The sequence below is a fragment of the Actinia tenebrosa genome, unplaced genomic scaffold (assembly GCF_029948245.1).
Source record: "Actinia tenebrosa isolate PJP-AT-01 unplaced genomic scaffold, QUT_ActTen_1.0 PGA_scaffold0__85_contigs__length_37466705, whole genome shotgun sequence".
In the NCBI taxonomy this organism is placed as follows: Eukaryota; Metazoa; Cnidaria; class Anthozoa; order Actiniaria; family Actiniidae; genus Actinia; species Actinia tenebrosa.
The window spans coordinates 4830534-4854580 of record NW_028292569.1 but is presented as its reverse complement, the minus strand read 5'-3'; the positions used below and the strand labels follow the sequence as shown (position 1 = coordinate 4854580).

The following is a 24047-nucleotide window of genomic DNA, read 5'->3' as shown; positions in this document are numbered from 1 at the left end:
TTAATTACTTTCAGTCATTTCTTTGTATTTTTCGCCGGGGATTTATTCCCTGTCCGTATCATCGAGGTGTCCATAATAGCAGGGTGTCCGTAAGGCGAGAGTTGACTGTATAAGGATTTAGTAAAAAATCGTGGGCAAAAAAGTTATTCTTCTATGATTACTACAGATGTGTAAAATGCATGTGAGTGTGAGAAAAAAAGGCCACAGCATTTAAACTTTAACAGCTCACTCACTTTTGGATGCTCTTTCACTCGAGTGATATACTGTTAAGATTTTTGATCAACCCTTTTACTCCTAGGCATTTTTGAGGTTTTTTAGTGTTTTTCTGGACCTAATCTTTCTGCAAGCCCTAACAAAACCATATTTGGAATTTGGAAATTGACATTGTCAGCCTTTTATGGAAATGAGGTACAAAGTTCACCAGTGGTGTGATACAGTATTCCAACAAAGAAACGTTTTTTTGTTTGATGCAACTGCAGCTTGAATACACTACAGGCTGTATTTAGAAAATGGAAGATTTTCAGAGCCATTTTGTCCATCTGTAGAGTGCTAGAGGGCATCATGAAGCCTTTGGTCAGCTTAAATGTAATCAGCATCATCTAAAAGAACTGAGAGTTTGTAAGGAATTTTAGTGTAAAGGTCATACATCATTTACTCATTAAAGTATTGAAAATATTGGCACGGTTATCCTGCGAGCTCATAAATAGATGAACAACTGGGACCTACTTTGTTTTTTTCCTGAATACTTGGCTCATGGAGAATGATGTGAGGCTAATATTTCATACATAGAACCTAGTGAGTCAAAACTTATAAGAAAAAAATTAAAAGAAAGGCACAACTTCATGTCATTTTTTTCATGGATTTGCCATGATGCATAATGATGCAGACAAGTGACTAAAAACCAAGAGTGAGGTCTGAACTTGTTGCTTGTTGCTCACTGTGTAGAAAGAATTGATGTCAATCAATGGTATAAAAACCAAGAGTTGGGTCTAATCTTTACCGTGAGTCCAAAAAAATCTTATTAAGGAATTGAGAAAGTTTTTCACCAGCTTCTTCAAGAGCGAATAAGGGTTCAATTTTTTAAATGAAAAATGAAAAATAACCTGAGTGATGAAGGTAAATGTCTCTAGTCTCATCTGGAGAACATATTATTTAGAGCAGAAACATTTTAAAGCCTTAAACTCCCTGTAAAATGATATTTCTCTTAACTTGTATTTTCCTTGCCAGCCATTTTCTTTTCTGCTACACATCAGGAATTAGGACGCGTAAAGATGCATGGGATTGATATTTTTTCTTCAAAAAAGTGATTTGCGATTTGATTGGCTGATCATTTTTCCTCTGATCACCTGGGTTGTATATCCACAAGTTCAACACAGGTTGCCTTTGATTCATTGTAAAAAGTGCTCTAAGCCATAGTAACTCAAAAATGGAAGATAATACTCCTTGAAATATTGTTTTTGAATCCTTGAATTTTACATTTGATTTCTCATTGCGAACCCTGTGTTTACTGCCACGGTTTTTGATATTCTGCAAACTCTGACATTTCAATGTCATTTTGTGAATTTGGGTCTTTACTGCCACTGGTCAAGAATATGAATGGTGCTGCCTGATTATATTGATTTCAGAAAAAATCTAACTTCAGTGTTCAACTCGCAACTACCAAATCAAGTTTGCAGGGTATAGAAACCTGCAGTAAAATGCTTTTAAAAATGACTAACAATTTGTTTGAATTGCAGCTGATTGGTTAATGGTTTCCTATGGTGGAGGAGAAAAATACCAAAGCCATTGTCAAAAAGCACCAAGAAAAAGTGATCTTCTAATTATCTGTGATCCAAATGAGAGTAGAGTAAGCATAAATAAGAACTATTAAATTGGTAACCGGTCTTTTCGAACCAAAGTCCTTTCGATCCAGGTCTTTTCGAACCACCTATATACACTTTCGATCCACCTATATAACTAAAGCATATAACACGTCCTATATGCTGTGTACATAGTTAATTTAAAAGAGTATAGTTTAAAAAGTTGTCTTGAGCACCGGATAAAAGATTATGATCAAAAAAGAAATCAAAACTATGCGCGTTGTACTATGAATTTGGCTGGGCATGATGACACATCGGTGTCACGCGGACTTTTTCAAACAAACGCCTTTAACCTGTCTTGAATAGTAGAAAATTGTTTTAGATTCTTGTTTATCGTACCTAATAACTGTATAAACATAAAGTGGAAATATCAGTGGCTAAGTTTAGCGTATGAAATGCTAACTGTTTTTGTAATCGATCAAATCGTTTTGGATTGAAATAATGAATTCAAAACGCCATTCAGTTCTGATTGATTAAGCTTATTTATGTGTTTCACATACTTGAATATTAAAGTTTTTTTCTAAAGTTAATCAACATCTAAATAAAAATGAAAACTGTTGACTTCTGAAACTATTTATTGATTAGTAAAAACTTATACAAACGGTTGAGATGAAAGAAACTCCACTTCTTAGCGTCCTTCGCAATCGAACAACAAACATTTGTCACAACGTTTTAACTCATTTGCCATGTGTTTCCCTTAATGTATTTGCCATGAGTTTAACATAAACATTATGGGAGAAAATAACTGTGTTTTTGTGCTCAAAATTTGGGCAAACAAGCAATATATTTCAATCAAATACACAAATCGGATAGAGTGACTCTAGTTTGCCGGTTTCATTAACGAGTTTCACATGTAACACTCTTGTTGTCACACATATTTTTGTTCGCGTCTTAAATTTTTAAATCCTTCGCGATGTTTCCCCTACTTTATTTGCCGTGAGTTTAATATAAAATATATTATAAAATGCGTATATAAAACTTTTTTTGCTTAATAAGACTGGTCTTATGTTTATCATGAACTGCTTTTTCTAATGTATATGTATAAAATGTGTTGTGTTATGTATCGCTCCTTTAATTCGTGAATTGTTTTTTTCTTTATTCTTTTGTGATGTACGTTTCTCTGTTTTTATTCGTTTGACAGGTATTTGAAAGGTATTTTTCTTGGATAATAAAAAAAAAGTTTTTGCAGAAAGATTTGGGCAAACAAGCAAATATTTCTAACATAAATCGGATAGTTTGCCGGTTTCATTGACAAGTTTCACATGTAACACATCACACAACATCTATTCGTTCGCGTCTTTTACAGACTTTTTTTAACTTATTCGCGATGTTCGCTCCCCTACTTTATTTGTTTGAAAGGTATTTTAAAGCATCTTGAATATAAAAACGTTTTTGAAGAAGACTCCAAAAATCAATAAATAACTCGTTACCAAATAGAAGATTTACCGGTTTCATTGACGAGTCAGTAACAACACACACGCTAATTGTCATGCACGCTTGTCACACAACAGTAATCATTCGCTTCTAAAGTTTTGGACTTCTTCATAATATTCCTTCACTTTATTCAATAGGATATTCACGTAAATGAAGGAGAAAACATCTTTTCTTGGCTAAAGACTTTACGTTGGAAGTGACTATGGGGGCTAACTTATTGACTTCGTAAGCGATACTAACACATATCACACACGATCACACACGATACTTGGTTCACTCAGTTGGATTAATTCACTTCTTCTGTGATATTTCTGTAATATTTCTGAAAGAAAACACTAAACATCTATAAAATATCTCACAACTATATTGGATCGAATGTGTATGTATGTGGATCGAAAGTGTATATAGGTGGTTCGAAAAGACCTGGACCTGGTTCGAAAAGACCTGGATCGAAAAGACTTTGGTTCGAAAAGACCGGTATTCATTAAAGTGCATATGACACGAAAAAATTCTAATGTTAAAAATGTGTAGTTTATTGGCATTAATAAGAATATCACGGTTAAATTTGTTCCAAAAACGTACTTCTCTAGAAATTCAAGAAAATTTAGCACGCGTTGTGACGTCATTTTGTTTACAAGTCTCCAGATTTAGTTGCAAATACACGAAATATGTTTGAATGTAGAGTCTTAATTTCAAGTAGTACACTTTTCAATTTCCCAACATTGGAAGAGTACTACGTAAGCTATCAAATAAAGCTGAATAGAATATGCCTTTTGTTGTTATTTTATACGAATTACAATTTATATTTAGTGCATTACTACCGAATCTAGAGTACGTGTCAACAAAATGACGTCACAAATTAGGCTCAATTTTCTCACATATCTCAAGAAATAAGCTTTTGAAACAAATTTTATTACAACATATTTATTATTATTAACAAACTATACATTTTAAACGATGAAATGTTTTCGTGTCATACACACTTTAAATTATGTTACTTTATAGTTGGGGATTATGCTCATATTGTTACAGCCATTCTCAATCACACGCGCTGCTCTAGCGATTGTTTCTGTCGCTATGAAGAAGCTTTTGGTGGAAGTCAATCAAGGCGTTTTCATGACATTCTATAGGCATGTGCCCTTATAGCTTTGCGTTTTCCAACAATGTTATGGAAAGGCCTTGTGATTGACATCCATCAAAACCTTCTTTGTCGCGACAGAAACAATCGCTAGAGGGTGCGTTTCATTGAGAATGGCTGTAAGGTGGCTGCTTAAGATGGAAAAAAGAATATTGAAAAAGTTTTTGGATTCTAATTTTCTAAATCTAAATCTCCCTTCCCCCCCCCCCCCCCCCCCCCCCCTAAAAAAAAAAAAAACACAGACCGCCAGCAACACAGGCCAAGTTAGCGTTGTCTTATCATGAACAAGCACAAGGACCATGCTGTATTTTTTAAACTTTCCTTGTTTCTTTTTTCCTACAAAGGGCACACTAAAAGTGATTGAGGAACACAGGACAAATGATACTCATACAACAGATCCATGTTATTACCTGTTTGAACTGAACCACAAAGCAGCTTGCACTGTAGGACCCCCAAAAACAATCAGTCCAGGCTCCATCCTTCTTATTATGTAAGTCATCCAGTACATCATCATATGGTTCCAGAAAATTTCCACTTATCCCACCATGGACAGGAGGGAATTTGTAAATAAGGTCCCCCACCCCTCTGGAATTTCCAATTTTCTTCCTCACAAACCTTGTAATTTTGTTTTTTCTCTGATACCCACCCTTTGGGAATTTCTGATTTCCTCCATGGTGGAATAGTATGGGATGGGATATTATCATATGGTTCCAGAAAATTTCCACTTACCCCACCATGGATTGTAGGGAATTTGTAAAAAAGGTCCCCCACCCCTCTGGAATTTCCAATTTTCTTCCTCGCGAACCTTGAAATTTGTTTTTTCTCTGATACCCACCCACAGGGAATTTCTGGTATCCTCCATGGTGGAGTAGTATGGGATGGGATATTTTCTGGAATCACACATTTTATATGCAGAGTCTGTAAACTTCCAAAAACAAGTCCCTCTGAATTGAAGCCCTACCAGAGTTGCCTAAATTTCCCCCACCTTTCCTGCAGTGTATGATACGTACTTCCCTCCCAAACTTTAAGCCCATTTGCAAAGCTAGAATAGATGTTGTAGTCAATGGTCAAATTTTACAGTGCGTCCACATCAGTCAAGGCCACCCAAACAAACTGTGAATCAATTCCACAAATCATATTTTTAACGCTGCATAGCAGATAAATTATTGAATTCTTGATTTTAAGCTGTTTCTTGTTCACTACTAATCATACACACACTTGTATAAAGCAAAATATATACTGTAATTTTAAAGGGGAAAATGACTCGAACATTTGTACAGATTCTATTGTTTAAATGCTCAATCAGTTAATTTGTATGAAAATTTGTCTGGGTGGCCTTGGTAGGTGTCAAAGAGTAAAATTGACCAATTGTTTGTTTTTTTCTCACACTAGTAGCAGCAGTAAGGGGGACTCGCGAAGCGCCGGCATTGCCAAAAATCACATATCGAAAAACACCAGGGGGGGGGGGGTGGGGTTTTTGGAGCAGTGACGAGGCCCTACAGGGGGTCTTGCGCGATGGGGTGGCAGCGCGATAAGTCCCTTACTGCTGCTCTGTTGGGTACCGCAAACGGAGGTTAAGATATTCCTTAGATATAGATGGACGCCATCAAGAGCATACGAAACAAAACTGTGCGTAAGCTAAGAACTCAGGTGTTGGATCGCCTGGACGCCGACTTTGCCTTCACAACATTCATGGAGGGAGATACAGATGAGACGATGACAGAAGAAAGAGCAGAAAGAATAATTAACTTAATGCCCGAAGGTGAATACCGTTTGGAGTTAACATTTATAAAGTATTTAGACGGTGAGTGGATGATAGAAAAGGGGCGCAATCCAATACGGGCGTCTGGTAAGAAGGACCTGTTTGTCTTAAGTGAAAATACGCGCCCGGGAGCATTGGTAGGCATTGACATGATGTTTTACGAGGTCGCTTATCCAGTTACTGTGGTCATTTACGGTGCTTACGAGATTAAGAAGCCCGACGTTAAGAAGCTCAAACCAATGCGACATCCAGGTAACTGTGTTGCGAAGTTAGTAAGAGAGTTCTTTGAGGACTCCACCCGCGGTGGTAAGTTAACTTTAAAGAGAAGAGAAGCCATCAGGAAATGGGAAAAAGACACACATAAGGCCGGAGCCACCATAGACAACATCAAGAAGTTAGAGACTGCCTTAGAACGCCGCATACACGTAAAAGATATCACTGACGGGTTCATTTACCCAGGTACGCACAAATACGGAGGTAGAGGTGCCCCCATAATCATTTACCAACACAATGGACACGCTTGGCGAGAACTTAGGTTCCCCAAAAAGAAGGAAACTAAGGTCTATAAAGCTTCACCATTGACAGAATTAGTTCATGAAAACTCCGTTTGGTTGATGGACGCGGAGGGAAGTCAGTTTATGACGCAGGATGGTACTCTTTACCGCCCCGAAATTGAACACCAACGCATTCAAAGCGCCTGTGAGACCTTAGGAGAAGACTTCTCAGACGAAGTGCTTAGCTCCCGCAGTTTGGACTTCTTAGCCGCAAAGAAAAGAAACGGTTGGAAATCCACACCGGAGGAGTTCAAAGATATAGCTAAAGCTTGCGTAGAACACGGTCACGGTGGTCTGTGGAACATGGAGTACGACGAAGACGAGTACGTGTCGCTGGATATGAAACATTGTTACCCCGCAAGTTTTAAAGGCCTAGGAGATTGTAAGGAATATTACGACCGTTACGGACATCCAGATTCACAGTTCTTTCGTGTTGCGTTGGATGGTCACTACGACGCCCCAGCAACGGGATTCGTACGGTTAACCAGCTGGAAATTTACAAAAGACTTACATCCAATAATCTATGCGTGGTACGGAAAGCACCTGCAGGAGAAAGAATGGATACCCATACCACTATTGAAGTTCTTTGAAGAGCGCAAACTTTTAAAATACACTGCGCATGAAGCCATACTTTGTCACAGCGCCTTTACGCAATGGTTACCGGAGCATAACCCCACAGCGCGTGTGGTCATAGGTAAATTCACGCAGGGCGCTAAGGAGGGTGAAAAACATATGCAGCGACGCCTAATAACGGACGCCGGCGAGCTAAGCTTCCTTATAAAGCGTGCACATGATGAAGGAACGATGGTATCCGTGGAGAAATGGGATTACCTCGTAGATGATAAACCACACAAATGGAATGCGCTGTGTTACTACCAGGACCATCGACCGCAGTATTACCACCTGCGTGCCAGCATGTTAGCCTATGCGCACATTAACCTACTTGCGATGCTCTTGCGGTTTGACAAAGAGGACATCCCGCGCGTAGCTACGGATTCCTTGTACGTAAAGCCCGAAGTGTTAGAGAAGATGAAAGAATTCTACACCGAAGATGAGTTGGCGGAAAGTGGTCAATGGCGCGTTAAAGATGAGGAGATAAAAGCATGGAGAGAACGTGTAGAATATCACGGAGAAAATACTTGGGGCGTCGTAATGCCCACAATGAGGCCCATGCCAACCGTAAAGGACCCCATTTCCTACCAACGCTTCTCTTACCTTTACGGTACGGGAGGCAGCGGTAAGACTACGCGCGTCTTGGAACTCTTTCCGTCCTTAAAAGTGCTAACGCCAACGCACCGTTTGGAAAGGGAACTCTGCAGTCAGGGCCACGACGCACAAACCTACCACAGCTTCTTTCGCTGGAATGGCCAAAAGTGGGTGCCGGAAGCCATCCATGACATACCTCCGGTAATACTTTGGGATGAGATTTGCACCGTTCCTTTAGAAATCCTCAAAGAATTCGTAGAATTCCTCCGCGGGAAATGTCAAGTAATATTTGCCGGAGATCCCTGCCAGCCTTCTCCTATAGCCGGAGAGATGCCCCACGAATGGCTAAAAGAAATGGTAGACCATGCGGAGGAAATTAACACCGACTACCGCAGTAAGGATCAAGTAAGAAATCTGAAAGCGGAATTAAGGGGCCTCAGTGACGCCGACCAATGCAAAACACTGCGCAAACGTGTACGAGCGAAGTCCTACGAGGACTTCCTTTACGCATGGCATCCAAAGGATCTGGTGCTGAGCAGCAAACGCGCAGCACAGTCTCGCATACAAAAGGATTTGTTAAATATACACCGAGAGCGCTTCCCTAGTCATTTGGTGCCCATTTGCTATAAACCCCACGACACCCGCATGCAAAGAAAAGATGTCTGGGTACCAGGCACGAATGTTCAACTGCAGAACGCAGTAACGCATGATAAAGCCTGGGTACCCATAGAAAAGGTGGAAAGAATTACCTCCCATCCAGACTGGCGCTTGGGTTACTGCATGACAGTCCACAGCGCGCAAGGGCTTACCATAAAAGAAACCTTATGGATCATAGACCAGCGGCTGTGTTGGAGCAACCTTATCTACACCGCCGTAAGCCGCGTGGAGTATGCCAAACAGTTGAAAAGAGCCTGGGGTCCGCAACTGCGTTACGATAAAACGCCAGAGGACATAGCTAAGGAGAACATTGCTAAGAAACTCCTTCGCTACAAGCGGCACGACGAAGAAAAAAATATGACGTTCGACCTATGCGTGGACGACGTCTATAAGAAAGGGGCGCGGTGTGCCAAATGTAACATACCTCTACTATGGAGGTTTGACCCGAATGACGATCAACAGTTCTCCGTGGATCGTATAAATAATAAACGCGGGCATTGCAGAGGTAACGTAAGACTGACATGCCTAGAGTGTAATCGGGCGCGCGGTGCTGCGCTACTCTGAGTCTTTAGGAACTATGAGCAGCTCTTCCATGACGAATCCACGACTTGGGCCATTTAGGTAATACAACACAGGTTGCCCTTCCTTGGTGACGGACTTTGAAATCTCATACGTTTCCAAAGACCAGTTAGGATCCGTGGCTCTCTTACTGCCACCTTCGAGTTCCCCCGGCTGATAGAGGTATCTGACCACTATGTCGCGGGGGAGCTTTTTTTCCTTCAGTCCGACCGCCCTTGAACTTCTGACGTAGGACTTGTGCTCCACGTGTTTCTTCTTCATAGCATCCCTGGGTTTTATTCCCGTAGCCCTGGCCGCCTCGTTGTTCAAAGCCACAATGACCTGGGGGAGCCTCTGAGTCCATTCCCTGTTGCGTTTGGAGGGATCTTCCAGCTCTTTCCAATACTGGTACCCAAAGAGACGCTCGGCCAGGGTCTTATTAAATCTTTCAACAATGCTCTGACCCCTGTGGTACTCTGCTTCGGCTCTCCTAATTTTAGTGTCGTGGTCTTTCAATGTTTTGGTAACCACGCCCATGAACTCCGTTCCCGCATCCACCTGCAGCAGCTTAGGCCATTTCAAAACGCGCTTATAAATCCTACCTAGGGCTTCTGCGACTTCTCCAGAATCCTTGCTGGTTATGGGTTCGGCGTCCTTGTATCTGCTTGCGATATCAACTACGGTCAAAGCGTACCTATAGGTCTTTTTTCTTATCTTGTCGTGCGGCAAGAAAAGCAAGTCCGCCTGATGAACTTCATTAGGGGTATTTACGGTAAAGCTGGGCCTGGGAATGTACTTGGGCACGGGAAGATAAACCTGCCAGAGGGTTTGTTTTCTTAACCAGTTCTTAGCCGTTTCATCTGATACCCTGGCCGCGGTCGCGAGTTTCTTAATAGCCGACGCTCCTCTCCAATAGCCCTCAGGCCCATAGTAAATCCTTTTGAGTTTATCCTCCAGGCGGCCCATTATATGAATTCCAAAACAAGATTGATCTTTCGTCCGTTAAAATCCACCGTCTTTCCGTCCACCTTAATGGTGATGTTTATGCTTTCTACCAAATTAGACAAGTCATAGCTTAAAGAAATGGGAGTGTATTCTACCAGATCGAACGGATCACCTTTGGGCAGAAACTTAGACATAAGAGAAGACTTTTCTCCATTGTTGTAACTATGGACCAAGTCGCAATAGACTTCATAAGAGGATGCGACTTTCCATTTCACGTCAAGTTGACGATTTATCGTGGTACTAGTAAGGCCCAGGAGTTCTACCAATGAACTGTCCTTTAGATTGGCGCTTCCACTATTTTTCTTGAATTTCATTTCATGGGGTAATCCTGTGGTAAGAGTATATCCATGCTTTGCTAGCTCCTTAGCCAGTGTTATAGGGGTGTAATGGGAATCTGGCAACTTTGGTTTGGTGGAAGTCACGACGACAAAGCCGCCAATCAAATTATACCAAGAATTGTACAAAGAGCAACTAACCAGCCGGACCCTTTCCGCGCGGATGGGGGGATTCAGATAAGTAGTAAAGTCATTCTTATCGCTTTCCAAAAAGACGATCATTATATTAGATACGACAAAGCCGCGCCTCCTGCCAGCCCTGCAACTCCTACGAATACCAGCTCATTGTCTTTTTGTTTCTTAGAAGGCTGGTAGTAATTCTTAAACTGAGGCCTTTTCAACCCCGTCGATGCCGCGGGGTGCGCCTGTGCATAAAGTTTAAAGGCGTAGTCTGTGTTTTCAAAGTTCTTATCCGCCTGCATTTTGTCTTGGTAGTTCTTGTCCAACCAATCCCTGTAAGCTTGTCTTTTTTCATTCCAAGCTGCCACGTCCCTTTGATATTTCTCCAGCGCCAAATCGTGTCTCTTCCTCTCAGCGGCCAAATCTCCGCTTTTGTCGCCTCTAACTAATCTATCCAAATACTGACCACCATAATTAGCTCCAGTGAATGCTAAAGCTGCAACAATTCCGCCTGCGACCACGCTAGCCATTATATATTACGCCGTAGGCAGGTACTTTTCCTTTCGTAGGTAATCCTTTAGCATGATAGCCCCGCCTACGGCAGCGGTCATTTTAGCAAAATTAGCGAAGCTCTTGCTTGGGTCTTCAGTAAAGTCTTCTTTGAGCACTTTCTTACCTACCCAACCAATACCCGCAACGATGGAAGTAATGATAGCTGCTTCTTCAACAGTTTTCAACAACGCGGTCGACATTATATTACAAAGCGAGAAGGTTATTCCATTTCAGGGATCTTACTTTTTCTAACAGCCTGTTCCTGCACGGGCGCGTGATATGTTGGGGCCTCCCACTTTACCTTTGGCTTCGTAGCCCGCCATTGTAAGTAGAGGCTGCCTGCTGCTATAGCAATTCCTATCGCGCCAATGACGTAGCCTGGATTCCAAAAGGATTCGCTTTCATCCTCCGCCTTTTCTTCCTTTTTGGCTTTGTTCTTTTTATTCATCTCTGCGAGCTTCTTTCCCGCGGCAACTCTGCCTGGAGATTTAGCCTTGGTAATCTTGGTATCTTCTACGGGTGGTTGTTCTTCGGTGCCACTCATCTTATATCTAAGGACTTGAAGGACTTGACAATGACTTAAGGACGACTTGACAATGACTTGAGAATGACTTAAGTAAGTACTTGATGACGACTTGAGAATGACCTAAGTAAGTACTTGACAACGACTTAAGTAAGTACTTGAGGTGACTTGACTAAGTACTTAAGGATAACTTGACTAAGTACTTGAGGCGACTTGATCAGGTACCTCAGTAAGTGCTGCCTGGAAGACCTTTTCGACTTCTCTGTCCTTCTTGAAGTCCTTCCAAGATGTTCCGAAGGAACCTAGTACCTCCTTCAAGTCGACGTGCTGAGCTACGTGCAAAGCCACAGAGGCGACTGCCATTAACTTACCGCACTTCAAAGACAACCACCCGCAGGTTATCTTAAGTTCTTGGGCGATGACATAGTCCTCGCTTATGTCCTTCCGCAGTTGCTCCACGTCGTCTATGGGCAGCGCAAGTCCAAGCAATTTAGTCGCAAGTCGGATAGCGGAGTCTGCTACGGCGTCCGTGGTCTTACTTGCAAGGGCAGCCTCATACCTCTTATGGAACTTTTTGACTTCCTCTTCTGACAACTTATTAACTTGCTCATGGTTGAGGTCCTTACCTATCATTTCTTTACACTTTCCCGAAGACACAAGGACGTTAAGTTGTTCCTTAAGGTTACTTTCATCTAGCTGTGTGGGGACTTCATCTATCAGCTGCTCAATATCCATATATGTTAGGAATCATAGATTCCAACCGTGTAGGGAAACCTCAAAGAGAAGATCATCTTGGAATGTTGGTGCGTTTTTAAATGCCGCATGTATTCATGCAACTGTTCCTTGCTTATCTCACCGCCGTAGTCGCTTAAGATGGTTTCCAGGTCAGACTTACTTGGAGTATAAAATACTACGAGGGAGCCTATGTTTTCCCTGAAGGGCTTAGAGACGCTGGTAAGCTGCTGCGAGAGCAACCAAACGCTAATATTGTCATGTCTGCCGCTGAAAGCGAGCTTCACTAATTCGGAAGTGCGCCTTTTTACGTCGTCCCCACAGGCAATGTCGTCCAGTATGAGGAGTGTTTGCGTATCCTTGGGGAATTGCTTATGCCAGAACTTCAAATGGCTGGATAACTCATTAGGGTCTAAGATATCCACAAAGAAGTCGTCATCTTTCACTCCTATGCCTTCCCAGGTGCGGTTGTTCACATAGGTGGGACAAAGCAGCACTATGTAGTCGAAACGGTATCTAAAGGGTCCTAATAGCTGCTCCACCACGAACTGCGTTTTGCCGCAGCTGGTGGGTCCTACTATCAGAGCATTGCAGGGAATATGGTTCGGATCCATTATACATACGATGGACCCAGTGGACGCAGTAAGAAGGATTGCCGGCGACGCAAAAGATAAAAGAGACACCATAGAAATGCAAAGGGAGGAGATCGATTGGCTGCGGGAGCGCGTGCAGGAATTGTATGACGAAATGTGCGGTCTGAAGCGAGCGGAAAGGTTTGGCGCCTTGTTGACGATGGCCGGTTGGGCAAAAGAAAGCGTGCAGGACTTTATGCGATATCCGCTGTAGTGCTGCTTTAAAAGACACTTCAGAATGTTAAGTGTATGGTTGTTAAATTGTTAAAGATATACACATGAGTCATTTAAAAGATGTCTTAGAATGTTGAGTATAAGGTTGTTAAATTGTTAAAGATGTCTGCATGTGCTGTTTAAAAGACACTTCAGAATGTTAAGTATAAGGTTGTTAAATTGTTAAGGATGTTACTCCTAAGAAAAAAAAAGATACCTAAGAATGTTGAGTATAAGGTTGTTATATTGTTAAAGATGTGCTGTTTTCATTAAGAATGGGATTTACACAAACCTTATTCTGAGACATCTCTTAAAATAGTAGTCTTAACAATATAACAACCTTATACTCAACATTCTTAGGTATCTTTTAAATGACTCATGCGCGATATCCTATGTAAATTGTGTAAGTCATTTAAAAGATACCTAAGAATGTTGAGTATAAGGTTGTTATATTGTTAAGGACGTTACTTCTAAGAAAAAAAAGATGTCTTAGAATGTTAAAGATAAGGTTGTTAAATTGTTAAGGATGTTACTTTCCTTAAAGAAAGAAATAACCTTATTCTTAGGTATATCCTTAACAATTTAACAACCTTATACTTAACATTCTAAGGTGTCTTTTAAATGACACACGCAGACATACTTAACAATTTAACAACCTTATCTTTAACATTCTAAGGTGTCTTTTAAACGACTCATGCATACATACTTAACAATTTAACAACCTTATACTCAACATTCTTAGGTGTCTTTTAAACGCAGCTGTATGCTCCTGCAGACCTGTCTTAAATGACACCTAAGAATGTTAACAATAAAGTTAAAAATACGTTATATTGTGCTTAAGGTACACTTAAGTATAAATGAACTGTTCAATGTGTAAAAAGGTGTTCAGCACCAAGCAAAGACTACAATACCACGTTCGTCGTGGCGTTTGCACAAAGAAACCAATTAGTAAAGTTTGTAAGGATTGTGGTAAAGAATTCAGTACCGTTCAAAAGATGCGACAACATCAAGACAAACGCATTTGTGGGCTTTGCAAGGGCTGTAATAAGGAATTTCCTAACACCTCCGAGCACCTGAAAAGGGGCGTCTGTAAAGAAAGCAGACAGTGTAGTTTCTGTAATAAGATACTAAGCAGTCGTCAACGTTTACAGACGCATCGGAAAACACACGAAGTCAACTATCGATTTCTCTTTGGGAGCTACGACTTGGAAGGCGTGGATTGCTACCAATGTGCGGATATGATGAGTCGCTGCCCGCATAAAGAGGATTACTTAAGGAATCGCATAGATTACCATAAGAAGATAGTCCGTACTTTCCCCTCTTTTGAACGCGCCGAAGGCGTTCCGTGGACTAAAAGGGAGTATTGGAGGCAAGAGTGCGACCGCTGTGGTTGCATCAGAGAAGAGGAACATATCTTCAACTGCCTTAACAAATAAACGTCCTTAACAATATAACAACCTTATACTCAACATTCTGAGACCCTTTTAGAATGGGGTTTGCGCAAAGAGTCTCAAATCCCATTCTTATTTGTATTTATTATTCTTAAGAATAATGAATAAAAAATAAGGACCCCCTTTAAAGGTATATGCTAGCCTACGCAGCTGCCTTTCTGGGAGGCATTCTAATCACCCTTTCAATATATGGACTGTATTACGTGCGAACTACCAGCCGATTGCATTACGCCGCGTAAAAAATACACCTGCCTTCATTGCGGCAGTGCATTCCTGGAAGAATCCTTTGTGGGGCATTGGTGCTCCGCGGATCCTAAAGCGCAGCGGGACGTCCTTACGAATGCAGAGGACTCTCCGGCTCCCAATTAACCACGTCAAATACCCACCTGCCATCCTTTTTACCATGACTCATAACATGGGTAACGTCCTGCCCTTCGATGGCGTACCTTATCCTATCGGGCGCCCAAAGGGTGTATGTTCTTTTTTTATTCTTTAAGACCAAGCGCAGGCGGTCCAAGTCTTCAAAGACCACGTAATTCTTTATCTCGTAAATCTCCCCCACCTGCAAATCCCTCCAGTGCGTTTGTATGAACTTTAACTCGTTAAATTTATCCTTGTCCATATATTCTATGAAATATCTTTAAGTGTGTTGCCAAAGTCTCCGAGGTTTTAAAGCCCTTACAACACCACCTGCAGGGAATTCGTAGGTGTTCAGCATACGCAGTGATCTCCCTGCAAATGACATCGTAGTCGCTGCTTATGAGCACCTTATAGCCGTTTTCTTCATACCTCTGTAAGAGTAGTTGCTGATCCTCAGATAACCTGCCGTTGCCTTTTGGGGTCTTTAGCTCTATGCAGAATCCACAGTAATGCGTATGCGCATTCAAGATCATTAAGTCGGGTTGACCGCGTTGATATCCTTTCTGCCAGCACTTTATACGTTTGCCGTCTGAATCCTGCAGTTCACCTAGACCAGGGGCTAAAAGTATCTTAGGGTAAAACCTGCGGATGTAGTCCACCACCTTTTTATGTAGGTCAAATTCATTTTCTATTTTGAATACCAACTTGTTTGGACCGTCAAACCGCCTTTCATATTTACCTGTTTTTCTTAATGCGGGAAGGACTTCTTCGAAGACCCAATCGCGAAACTCCACAGCTTTGGGTAGCTTAGAACTAAATATCAGTTCGTACAAACCAGGTTCGGAAATGAACACGGAATGTGGCTGTGCGTTAGCAAGGGAGCGGTGATTTGGAGCCCCCCTTAGCTCATCCAACCTTTTCTTGTATTTATCAGAGACGTGATCCTTAATTGCATCTCTAGGGCGCTCATATCCTAACGCAGCTGCCACTTCCTTTGCTTTGAAGTACAAAGTTTCGCCTTGCACTATGCATTGCAGTTTGGCGTCGTTGTTTTCGAATACGCGAAGCATTGTATATCTAAGAAATATTTTAACCTTAATATGCAACACTTTTAAGTTGGTTCATTTCTACGCTCAGTTGCGCGTCAGACACGACGAAGACGTAGCAGTTTATTTTGTCGCCGTCGCCCGCGGAGGCGTTCTTGGTGCGTTTGATCTCCAATGTTATGCCATCCTGCGTATTTACTAAACGTAAACCCTGACCATGTAGGTCTTCGTCGTTAATGGTGCGCATGTCAATCCACAGCGCGTACTTATCATTAAAGAATTCCTCGGGGCTAATTTGGTCGCCAAACTTACGCTTTGCCTCCCTGTACACGTCTGCGGGCTTTATCCCCTGGGAGTAAACCTTGTTTGGAACGCCGTTTATGTTCACGCCGACGTTAATAATGTTGGGGTTGTGGAACGCTTCGGAGTCGCGCTTACCGGCTTCGTAGGGTTTGGCAAACACCAACATCAACCCCGTGAGACTTCTTCGGGGGATGTTAATACTTTGGTTAATAACCTCATCCGTCTTATCTAGGAAACTAAATGTCTTATACATTACTACGTGGTCGTATAAGAATGCCTTTCCGGCGCTATATTCCATGCCAGCGCTACGTGCTAAATCTTCGCTGTACACGGTCTCATACTGCAGCTCTAAGTTGGTGATAGAATAGGGATCCGCGGCTCCACTGATTGCGCTGTCCATTCCTCCTATGACGTTCGTAGTGTCCGCCAAGGTTACTTCAAACTGTAACTCGGATAACTGCCTGGGGTAATACACGCCATGGTTCGTAATCACTTCGAAATCCAAAGGGATAACGTACTTGCTACCATAGGCGGTCTTTACCCTCGTCGCGTCTGCTACTGCGGTTGCTCCACTGGAATCGGTAGGCGCGGGGTTAGTATCGCTGCGAAGCTTACGAAGAATAACACTTCCAATTCCCTGCTCTATCTTTTGTGCACGGTCAAAGGCTGTTAGCCACAGATCCTTATACGTGGTGTACAAATCGTACCTATTCAAATCCAAGAGGGATTCCCCTGCGAACTTGATTCTCATCTTAGAGACGAGGTTCCTACCCACGTTATTGACGGTATATCGCTTGTCCTTGGTGCTTGGTTGTATTGCTAGGTCAAACCTTAGCGCCAAGGTGCCAGGAACCAATACTAGGTTATCCGTTAGGCGGGGAACGCCTACGTACAAGGTTTCTCCAGGTTTAGCGCTAGAAGGTGTGAATGTGACCCGGTGAAAGGTGCGTTCTGCTTTCAGCCCGCCAACCTGCTTAGGCAATGCGTTGGGATTTAACTTTGAGCTTATCATATATAATGGAAGTAGAAGGAACGGATTTCGATCCCCTTACCGAAGAAGGTCAAGTTGATATTAATGACGAAGAATACGAGTCTTTACTTCCTAATGACAACGTAGACGGACGAAGTCTCTTTGAGAAATTAAGTAGTAAGTATGGCAGCAGGGCTCGCGATGCTATGCGTTCCTTGAGAGATAAATTCAGGTCTAAGAACCCCCACACGCCCATTCCAGAATACTTAGAAATGGAATCCCTTGGCGTGCGGTCGGACTTAATGGCGGACCTCATCGAGGACCTAAGAGAGCGATTCCCAAGCCTAAACCTGGCTCTCTTAGACATCCAAATAGGAGACAAAGGGCAGGTCCAAGTTAGAGAATCGGGTAGGGAAAAATGGTACAACCTGTATCAAAGGAAGAATTCCAGCCTGCTTAACAACCAGCTTCCAAAAGGAGTTACAAATGCGCTTGGAACGCCCAACTTGACGATGCTAAGCACTTTGACTCAAAGGGAATACAGAAGTTGCCAGGGAGGCCTTTGTTAGTCGCCTTTCACTGCCGGGTAGCGAAGTTGCCCTCAGATCCGCAATCAGACTGCAAGAGGAGTGCCAGGAAGAACTTAAACGACTTGAAGAAAGCGATGCGGCCGGAGGCTCAATGAGTTACTTGCAGAGAATAAGTGCACTTAAGAAGGAAATACAGGAAAATAACATAACCATCGATGACCTTACGCGACAACTCGACTACGTAACCAAGGAAGAAGGCGGTATCACTAAGCTACTTGACGATTTTAAGGAGGATAACATAGCATTGCAGGAACGTATAAGAGAATTGGAAGACGAATTCATTAAACAAAATGAACTAACTACTAAAAGCCATGCAGACGAAATCGTAGACTTTAGGAATAGACTTTCTAAGGCATTGGACGAAAAAAGCGACGCAAGGAATAAGTTAAAGGCTGCTTTGAATGAAGCGGCAGGAAAAGACACGGAACTACAGCGCTTAGGACAAGAATTAATGGAGTCTGTTGACAGAGAAAGGCAAGTAATGCTGGACAAGGCAGTGGCGGAGGAACAAATGCGGCAACTTCAACAGGCCGTCGAAGACTTGGAGTACGAAATAGATCGACAACGGGAAATAATCGAAGATCAAACTCGCCCTGAAGAAGAAAGGGAGGCAGCCCAAAAGGAAATAGAAACCCTTCAGGAAAAACTGGCGGAATTACAAACGCAAATAGAAGGTAAGGAAAAGGAGCTGGGGCTTACCACCAAGGAAAAGATAAAAAGAGCCCTTTTGAAGTATGGCGTGCCGCTGGCATTTGCGATCGCTATTTCGAGCGTAGTAGGAGTAATCTTGTCCACGCTTAAGGCTACAGGCGCTGGCGTAAAGAAATTAGGCAATGGGCTGACGGACTTGGGAAAAAAGATGGCAGCCGGCTTGCCTGGGCTGCTGGGTTCGGTTGTTTCCTTGGCACTTAGGGCCGGCGGAGAACTGTTGAAGTTCGTGGGGAATAACATTTGGATCTTGGTTGTCGCTATTGGGGTGGTACTCCTGAAGAAGATGAAGGGTTAATCTTATCTGGGTACGTTACTGGTGGCTTATCGTCGTCGGGCGCCCGAGGTGTTCTAGACTGGGGATAAGTAAAGATAGTATTCGCACCGCCTTGATAATGCGGAACTAGGGGTATGGCAGTCATAGTAGAAATGGGTTTATGATTATAAGCAGAATTACCCGGTACAGAAGATTGTGATGCAACAGCATTTATCAAAATGTGAATGTTAAAATTGCTTTCTGCGTAAGTATTAATCTGAAGCTTTGCGTATCGACAATTAACTATCATATGAAAAGTTATCAACGCCATGTCATCTAGAGTATCTCCGGGTTCGTATGAAAAATGAGCTGGATCCCTATTATTCTTTTTTACCCTGTAAGGTAGTAATGGGTGGTTATCCTCATCAACAATTCTAAACCCAATGGCGTGTTCCTCCTTCACGCTAACGTGAATATTACATATAATCAATGCTAAACCTCCAGCCTCCACCCACAATCCAGTGTCAACCCAATCGTCATTGTGTAAGTACACCTTTTCCTTCAAATAATAAAGAAACCAATCTTCCTTCGCGTGTGGGTTCATATATACTAGAGACTCATTACCGATAAAGTGCTAATAGTTGCGTGATTATATCTTTCATCCCTTTGATTTTCTATACTATTTACGCAAACGCTCCCGGTATCATCTACGCGTATTTGTAATTTTACCTTCCCATGGCAATCGGTAACCATATGAAAAGTCCAAACCGATAAATTCTCGGCGCTACTAGCATTTGGTTCTACGGAGAAATGTACAGGCTCCCTGTTGTTTGTCTTCGCGCGCATAGGCTGCAGTATGCCGTTGTCATCCAGGAACCTAAAGCCCACGTTGGCATGGCTACTCGTGCCAATGCAAATACTACAAAGGATTAACTTCTTTCCCGAGTAGTTCAAATTCACAGACATCCCAGTGACATCAACCCAAGCTGCTTGGTTGTATTTTTTCTCACCTGTGTAAGTCGTATAAACACAATCTACTCCAGCTACGTAGGGGTTGTTCATCGCCATATATAATAGCTCAGACCAATGCTTGCAGCTGTTAAGCCGGCCTTTAGTAGGTTGTGGTCATATTCCTCCTCCTTTTTAGGCGCTCGGTATGGTTCTTTTTTAGGCGCTCGGTATGGTTCTTTTTTAGGTGGTTGGTGCACTTTTTTAGGCTGTTCAACTAAGTGCCTCCTGATGGTGTCAGAGTTCACGTCATTTACCCCAAACTTCATATCCTTAGTAGCTCGTTGAAGTTTGTTGTTGTATCCTACTACAGAACCAGTATTTATAGATAAATTACTAGGCATTAACCAACAACCAGGGGCTACTGCATAGTCCAACCTCGCCTTAGAATTTTGTATAGCTAGTTGGTAACGCTGTACGCCCTTGCTAATGTCGCCCTCCAAGATCGAACTTTCGAATAAGATCAAAGCTTCGGCTCGCGTCTCTTCTGCGGCGCCCGTATTTCCGATTATGCTGGATCGGGTGTTTACCTGAGCTCCCAAAATGGAATACACGTAAGCTTCTATGCTGCGGTTTAAACGGGCAAGGCCAGCTTTGGTTAGTCCTTTACCTTCTGGGGGTATAAAGTTAAAGTATTGCTTCGTTTGCTCGTCGTTGGTAATTTTGATAATCAGCGGATTGGCCCCTGCATACTTACCACCCTCGTCTTTGAACAGAGGTCCGTCTCTAACTTCCTTAGTGGTCTTAGCATTTGGTTCAAAGAAGGTGCTACTGTCGTGAGTTTCTTTGTGATACCCAGTGTTCCATCGCAACTGCAGCGAATGAACTTCCTTATCACTTAGCACATGTCCACCAATCCCCCAATAAGCCCAAATATGTCCCAGACCATTGTTAGCACCCGCGGTACATCTAAAATCCTTCCCTACAACGCCAAACTCCTTACAAAGTCTATCATAAGCCGGCACGCTGTATTTGTTATCTCTAGGATAAAACGTGGCATCTCCCGGTAATGCAACCACCCCCATTTCATGCAGTATTCTTCTAACCGTGAAGTGAAAGTGAAACATAAATATTGAATTCTTCATCAAGTTTGCGCTTACCCCACAGCCGCTAGTGGCGCACCAAACCGCAAAGTTCAACTGCTGCGGCCAATAACGCATGTTAGGACCACTTAACCATTCATGAGATTCCTTAGCGGTGGTATGATTAATGGGTACGTCTTTGAAGATATCTCGCACCTTTAACGGAAAGGAATGCTCGTTAGAGATCCGCATGTTTAACGTTAGGTCCAAGCTTGGGTGCTTGTCAAATGGAACCGCGGGTATCGGATAAGTACTGGTACCAAGCAATAATTCCTTTGACCAACCTTGCGTTACCGTGGGATGCTGCACAGATACCGTAGGCGTGGGTTTAACGTAACCAGGATTCTTCAACTGATTGTCTATCTGATTAACCAGCGTAGGTTTCAAATCCTCATTACTGTACATTCTTTCGCCGTTATAGTAAATCCCATCGGGTCTTCTTTCAAACTTACTGGGGTCTGCATGTGGAAACATCTTCCTAAAGGCCCTCCAGTTCCAGTAATCCCGGTTGTCGTGATGCGGCTGCTCCTCTACGTTATTCCCAAAGGCGTCGTACATTAGTATATATAATGGATGTTATACCATCAGCACCTCCACTTTATCCTGAACTTCCTAAGGAGGGCCCCAACGAATTAAATGCCGAGAACTTTCGTCTGAATAAAGCAAACTTAATACTGGCTTACTTGGAAGGGCAAGCGAAACACTACGAAGAGGTTAGAAAAAAGTATGCTAGAGCCCGAAGCATACTACATAAAATCGCAATAACTTCCGGCTCCATGTCCGTGGCGTTAACAGGCACTGGCGTTGCTACCTCACTCACCGGACCTGGAATAGTCGTTGGCGTTCCTTTGGCCAGCGTTGGAGCCGTCTGTGGCATCGTTTCCGCTGTTACGACAGGTATTATAAAGCAATTGTCCGGTAAGATATCCAAGCACGACACACACATAGCCCTAGCAAGAGCAAAGGCTAACACCATCGCCGACTTAGTCTCCCAAGCTCTGCGGGACCGCCGCATAGACGACACGGAGTTCTCTTTGATCCTCGCGGAGGAAAAGAAATACGGCGAATTAAAGTCGGGCAATAAAAAAACCATCGTGAAAGATCTTTCCGAGGAATCTCGCAAAAAGATCTATCAGGAGGCAAAAGAGGAGCTGCAAAGAAAACTCGCTCAGTAGACATTTGCTTTGAAAAGAACGTAGGGGGATTTCGGCTGCACATTTCATCTTCTCGGAATCCATTCTAACAGCGGGTGATTGGAGTCAATTTGCTGGAATATTTCGTAGATTACGTCAGGGTAATAAGGAATATCCTTATCCAGACGACAAAACATCCACTCGGCTCTGCTCATATCAGAAACCCCGGGAATAGACTTACCGGTAATTTCAGACAAAAGATAGGGAATAGCTTTGTAATATTTTCCTAGCTTTAATTTTTTCAATGTCTTTCGTAGACTTCGCGGGGTTGACTCTTCTAAGTGGTCTATGATTTTCTGCCTTACTTCATCGCCTAAATATACCGGATGTAAACCTTGGATATGACTCATCCAGTCTCGGAAGTATTTTATTCTCTTGTATGGGGTCTTCGTACGACCTCCGTTTGCGTAATACTGCTCTTTGGTAGCATTTGGTACGGCATTACGAATATTCTTACCACACTCGTAACACTGTGCTGACGTGTCGTCTTCTATTTGCATTTTTTTACCACAACACCAGAAACCCTTGGGTTTTGGAATATTAACTTTGAATCTTAGGCAAATCACACAGAAGTCATTGGTGCATTCATGCATCGTATATCCGACAAATATCTTAACCTCCGTTTGCGGTACCCAACAGAGCAGCAGTAAGGGACTTATCGCGCTGCCACCCGATCGCGCAAGACCCCCTGTAGGGCCTCGTCACTGCTCCAAAAACCCCACCCCCCCTGGTGTTTTTCGATATGTGATTTTTGGCAATGCCGGCGCTTCGCGAGTCCCCCTTACTGCTGCTCTAGTCAATTATTTTTTTAAATGTTTTGCCTCTCATCAATGTCACTGTGAAGGGAGTCTCTATAGTTTGTTCTCTCCTGTGTTTCAGAGGGTACCCCTTAGAGTATTTCTCCTGGTACCCTGGTTTTCCTCCTGTCACAAAGATCAGCTTCTAAATTAGTATTCCAACTTTTGATGAGGGCAACAGGTCAAACCAAGAATGCAAAGTGTTTTTCCAAGATTTACCTTTTTGGGGGTCTTATATATTTAAGCATATTTAGTTTTAGTTGTGAACAATGATGCAAATGCTTTTTACATAAACATGCGAATTTCATAGCGAGCTGCATGCTGAAATTTGTTTTTTGCTACCATTAATCAAAATAATCGGTCAGTACCTTTCATATTTTTGACTGATGGCAGTAAAAAATTAAATCCCAATGGGCATATCGCAACTACCAATTCAAGTTTGCATGTTATGAAAAAGCAGTAATATCACAACTAAAGCTCTTTGGTAGAGAGATTTAAAGCTCAAATAGAACAGTTCTTTGCTGGTTACAGAGTTCACAATGCTAAATATGGTATTTTACATAAGTCACAAAATGCAATCTAAAAATTGCCCCAGGGTATTTTTAACAAAAGTTTTACCCCATAAACCAGCTCTTACTAAAAATGAGCCTTCTTCTAACATACTACAATCCCATGATCCATAAAAATACCTTTGAGATCATATACTGTTACAAGCCAAAGACTTCTTTTTGGAGATTTGCACTATTTCTGTTAAAAAAATAGTGATTATACTTAAAAGACATCAATAAATATGGTTTTCTCTTTTTCCAGTTTCCTTATTGTGGTATCTGTCTACCTTGTGCTTGGCTTCCTATATCAGCGTTTTGTCGCTGGAGCAAAGGGATTTGAGCAAATACCGAACTTTAACATGTGGAGAGCATTTGGAAACTTGCAAGCAGTAAGTAAATCTAGAATAATATCATGGATATGAGTTAGTGTTCTTTTATAATAATGGAGACAGACA

General features: G+C 42.4%; 1 protein-coding gene across 1 annotated transcript in view; it reads left to right on the top strand.

Moving 5' to 3' along the window:
- The window catches only part of LOC116286837 (cation-dependent mannose-6-phosphate receptor), a 30145-nt gene that overhangs the window by 4181 nt on the left and 1917 nt on the right, over positions 1–24047 (top strand). The window contains exons 3-5 of the mRNA XM_089026666.1: positions 1737–1846; positions 4776–4921; positions 23855–23981. Of these exons, the coding sequence (XP_088882792.1) occupies positions 1737–1846; positions 4776–4921; positions 23855–23981 (383 nt within the window). The remainder of the gene's footprint in view (positions 1–1736; positions 1847–4775; positions 4922–23854; positions 23982–24047) is intronic.